The following is a 5,309-nucleotide window of genomic DNA, read 5'->3' as shown; positions in this document are numbered from 1 at the left end:
TGTTTTTGGGTAAATATCATGCATGTTGATATGATAGGATAGAGAAGTAATCAGGGAGAGATCTTGTACTTGGTTCCATTAAGATTCTAGAACAGCATATTTCTTAGTATAGATCCAGCATGTTGGCCTTGTATTCTGTTTGAATATCAATTAAATCAAGCAACAATAATAAAAAAAAATTGAAAAAAAATATTAAAAAAAATTAAAGATTGAAACAAACAAACTCATGTATGTTGGCCTCGTATTCTAGAGTACCAATTACATCAAGCAACAATAGCAGAAGAAAAGATTAGGAAAGAAAAATTATTAAAAAAAATAAAAATTGAAACAAATGAACTCATGTATGTTGAGCCCAAAGGTTTAATCTAACTAATATAGATCATTACTAAAAGACAAAAACAGTTTTGCTGTTGATGAGTTGGAGTTTTTGATGACTCCACGCGGATAAAAAAAAAAAGAGAAATGTGCATAGAGATCTTCCTAAAAATAAGATCTTTTTCATATTTTTATCGGGGGAAGTGATTTGAGGTGCATAGTATAGGAATATGGTGCATGTAAGGGGGAATGTAAGGGTACTTTCTAGAAAGACAATATGATAACTTAGTATGGGAATGCCAAGCATCCTCAATTGGTGTAATTAGAGGTCCGAGCTCCTCATTCGTGGCAACAGAGGGCTTCCACCTTTATGATATTTCTGTTTCTGTTGCTAAACCAAGAGGGGCATGAGGGAGTATCATATATGCGGCACAATCCTTTGAGCCAACCGAATGATTCTGGAGGGAAACTCCAGCATGGCTGCATGGTGGTGGGTTGGTTGAGGAGATATCACTGATCCGCACGGTCCGTTAATCTGGAACGTCTAGAACACAGCGCATCATTAGCCCTACAACAAACCTGCCATGTCGATTTTCAGCCATTTCTAAGGAGAAGTTATTAAGTAGACATATTCTATCTTACGACAAAGCTTTTTGTTGTTTTTGATTGGTTTCTTTTTATTTTACAATCAATGATGATTAATTATGAATAGCAATTAATGAAAAATCAATAGATGTGTAAAATTTTTATTTGATTGCTTGTGATAGGATGAACTTATCTAATAATTTTTTCTTTCTAAGATCTTGATTCTCTCTCATTGTAACTCCACTTACGCCTCTTCATCGACCACCACGCGCCCTAAATTGTCCATTTAAATCTGATTTTGGTGATCCGAGAGTACACGTTTTCAATGACTGTCTTCTTGGGTTGGGTCGCGGAGCATAAGGAGAGGAGAGTCCTCCAAAAGACGGTTATTGATGAATACATATATATTTTTATAATAATAATATATATATTCGAAATCATTTTACTAAATCATGAAACCCTAATGACACGTCGTATTTTTTTGAATAAAGAAGCCCTAATTTTCCTTGAATTCTTTTATATATATATATATATATATATATATATCCTATAAGGACGTCACCAGAATTATGCGCTCTTAAGCGACCTTTAGTTTCCCTCCTTTTCTTCCCTCCGTTCTCCATCGCGGAGACCGAGATATAGAAACAGAGAGAGCAAAGGAGCCTTCGTCTTCTCCTTCCTTTCTTGAAGGCGTAAGAGGATTCGTCTTTCTCTGAGGTCTTCCATCGCTTGGATCCGTTCTCTTATTTTAGCTCTTTCTCTTAAAACTTATGCCTGTTTGGATCAAAAGTTTGATGGATTCTTTTTTATGAATCTTTCCTGTTTTCTTTCTCTCGATCTATTGCTTTATGATTTTTGATGTATTGATGGCGTAGATGATTTTGTTCCGTTTTTCTCCTTTCTTCTCATAGGAGTTCTAGTTCATACGCTCCATTTTTTGCTTTGTTTTTCTGTCATGGATTGCAAGTTTTCTTCCTTCGACCGCTGTGGTTTTGGTCATCTACATTGTTTTGCTTTTGTCTCTGTTTTCAGGCGTTTTCCTTGTTTTGATTGAAAGGGAGATTAAGGCCTCCCGTCTTTTATTAGTTTAGAGTTTTCTGGCGGTTTGGACGCGAATCGGGCCTATTGATATGTGAATCTTGATATATGATTTTTCTCCATTTCTATCGTTATTCTTGTTTTCCTTCAATTCTTTCGTTTCCGATGTATAGAGTCTAGATTCTCGTTTGCACGGTAGGGATTCGTGGTTTTGGTCATGGAAATTATGGGTGCTAGGTGGTTAGAGGTTCGGTGATTCCTGGTTTGATCGTAGGGGCTCGTGGTGTTTTTGGTCAAGGAAATGCTATTTAGATGACGCGTACAGTTTAGATGATTTCTGGTTTACATGAATGTTTTGGGTTGTCGTAAGGCTGTTTGGATGCTGATTTACAGTTTCCTTCTGTTTTACGTTTGTAGTTGCATAGAGCTTAGATGATTTCTTGTTTGCACGCAGGGATTCGTGGTGGCCTTGGTCATCAAAGGCTATTGTATGCTGCTTTACTTATGTTCTACGAGTGTTAGATGTATAGAGCTTAGATGATTTCTGGTTTGCAAATAGGGATGCATGGTGGTTTTAGTTGCTTCTGTTACAGTCTGTTGAGTTCTTTTATGATTGGATTCTTTCGATCTAAAACTTTTGAGAAATACAAACCTATGTAATGTCGTTGCTGGTTGTAGTTTTATTTTTTGTCATTGTTCTTTTATATCCGATGTCATCTTATTGCATGCAGTGATTATTAGTGTTTTCCATGGAAAAGCTATTTAATGCTGATTCAGCTCTGTCTTTCTTGTGTTTTCAATTCCTTCTAGACTGGGATCCTTCGATATAACTGGATTGATAAATAAATGTTGATTTTGTGCATTTAATTCTGTGTTGTTTTATTTTATATTTTCTTCTACTTTAGATAGTCTATGTTCGCCTCTGTTGTTTGGTTAATTTTATCAGGAATGGTGGGAGTGACAATATAATCTAGCATATCAATGTTATCTTGTGGTATGCTTAACACTGTGGTTGTTATTTTGAAAAAATTTTTGTGGTTCACTGCTCTATTTTCTAAAATTCTGGTAGCATGGCTTCACCTGAGGATGAAGTTGGGAAAGAAGGCTTGCCCCCTCCGCCACCAGTCATACCACCACATGTTGTCCCAATAAAGGCTGAGCCTTCTCCAAGACCAGAACATCTGAAGCGCTCTCCGATGGTGAGGTGTGGTTTTGGTTCTGGTGGACGGCACATCCAGTTGCTCTCGAACCACTTCAGTGTTAGATTTACTGCCCAAGATGCAGCTTTCTACCACTATACCGTATGTCTGATATGCATCTATGTCTTTTCAAGCACTGTAGGTTCTTCTTCAGCTAAGTATGGCTGTACTTGCCTCCTACTCTTTGCAGGTTACTATCAAATCTGAAGATAAGCATGCTGTAGAGGCTAAGGGGATGGGACGAAAAATCATGGACAAGCTTTATCAGACTTACAGTTCTGAGCTTGCTGGGAAGGAGTTCGCTTATGATGGAGAGAAGAGCTTATTCACTGTTGGTCCTCTTCCTCAGAACAATTTTGAGTTCACAGTTGTCTTAGAAGAATCATCACTGAGGTACATAGTTTAATTATTACTGCCACATTTCAGGTTTATTTGTTAAACTGGTAGATCTTCTGATGATTAGGGTGTTCTATTGATGAGGATTGCTTTTATCTCATTATGTAGATGGTTGCTCCTCTAGTAATTTAAATGCGTTAACTCTCAGACTGCCACATTGGCGCAGCATGCATTGTACTATGAACACTTGCATTGCACATTCTTTATCAAAGAAAATGGCTGAATTTGGTGATGACATGGTAAATAATTAGAAAAGCAAGAACTTGAATGTGGTAGTTGAGTAAATCCAGAAAAAAAACGTGGCTGTGGTGGGCACTTGTAGTTAAGGAGCGCAAGTGGCTGCGAACTAACCGGGCATGCTGCATTGTGCTAGAGGTCTACTTGTGGTTAAGGACATCAAGAGAGGACTGTCGTTGAATGAGATGAAAAGGATATTGTTAAAAAATTTCCAGATGATTTATTCTTTTTCTCCCTTTCTTTCTTTTCTTTTGTAGGAGGGTTGGTGGTTTAAGTCCAGGTAATGCTAGCCCCAGTGAAGGTGATCGGAAGCGATCAAAGCATTCACGCCTTGCAAAGAAGTTTAACATAGAAATAAGTTATGCTGCTAAGATTCCCTTGAACTCCATTGCACTTGCTCTTAAAGGAAGTGAGTCGGAACACACCCAGGATGCTTTGAGAGTTCTAGACATCATATTAAGACAACAACAGGCCAAAAGGTGCGTGTGCACACACACACACACACACATCCTAATTCAGCTTAGAACTATTTGTCTTTCTGCTTTATTCATACTTGACTTCTTTAAATTTTAAAAATTCTACTTGTCTGGGCACAGGGGTTGCCTCCTTGTTAGACAATCTTTTTTCAATGGTGAACATACAAACTTCTGTGACTTGGGTGGTGGTGTCGCGGGCTGCCGAGGTTTCCACTCAAGCTTTCGCACCACTCTAGGTGGTTTGTCATTAAACATGGGTATGGTTTCTCTCAAAGAAAGTTTCACTGCAGTTATATATTCAAATATTTGGTTTCTGATTCAGTTTTTTGCTTTGCTTTGCCCAGATGTTTCCACTACAATGATTATGAAACCTGGTCCAGTCGTGGACTTTTTGCTGGCCAACCAGGGCGTTAAGGATCCTCGTCAAGTTGACTGGGTGAAGGTGTGCAAATTCTCAGCATATGACAGTATATTTCTATTGTTAATGCATATGATTTCTCTAATGGCTAAGTCATGTTTCAGTAATGGATGTTTTTATCACATGTTATCTCAAACTTTACAGGCTAAACGAATGCTGAAAAATATGAGAATCAAGACTAGGCACAATAACTTGGAATTTAAGATCATAGGGATAAGCGAGATGCCATGCAACCAGCAACAGTATGTCTTTAATTTTATTGTTGTCATCTGTCTGCCTCTTTGTATTCTACTGTAACCATACATCGTTTCTCTTCTAATTGTCGTCCTCCCCATCCGCCATTTTTAAGATATTAAAATTTTTGAATTATTTCTTCTCTTGCACATAGCTTTCCAATGAAAGTCAGAGATGGCAATGGAGAAGGTCAGATCGTGGAGGTTACTGTGTATGATTACTTTGTCAACAGCCGCAAGATTGAGTTGACATGGTCAGCCAATATGCCCTGCCTTGATGTGGGAAAACCAAAGCGCCCTAATTACCTTCCTGTTGAGGTTTTCAAGATGATTTCCTATTCATGTTGCTTCACCAAGTTTTACAAGCAAGCTCTGTTCTGAACTTCAACTGTTACATTACATTATATATTTC

The 5,309-nt window shown here is 37.9% G+C and overlaps 1 protein-coding gene across 1 annotated transcript in view; it reads left to right on the top strand.

Moving 5' to 3' along the window:
* Positions 1-1,477: 1,477 nt before the first annotated feature.
* The window catches only part of LOC105061028 (protein argonaute 16), a 20,131-nt gene continuing 16,299 nt past the window's right edge, over positions 1,478-5,309 (top strand). The window contains 8 exon segments of the mRNA XM_073254729.1: positions 1,478-1,617; positions 3,008-3,239; positions 3,328-3,530; positions 4,028-4,249; positions 4,367-4,503; positions 4,591-4,688; positions 4,809-4,906; positions 5,053-5,240. Of these exon segments, the coding sequence (XP_073110830.1) occupies positions 3,009-3,239; positions 3,328-3,530; positions 4,028-4,249; positions 4,367-4,503; positions 4,591-4,688; positions 4,809-4,906; positions 5,053-5,240 (1,177 nt within the window). The 5' untranslated portion in view covers positions 1,478-1,617; position 3,008.

Source organism: Elaeis guineensis, chromosome 1 (genome assembly GCF_000442705.2).
Source record: "Elaeis guineensis isolate ETL-2024a chromosome 1, EG11, whole genome shotgun sequence".
Classification (NCBI taxonomy): Eukaryota; Viridiplantae; Streptophyta; class Magnoliopsida; order Arecales; family Arecaceae; genus Elaeis; species Elaeis guineensis.
Note: the sequence above shows the minus strand (reverse complement) of the source record. Positions and strands in the feature narration are given on the sequence as shown.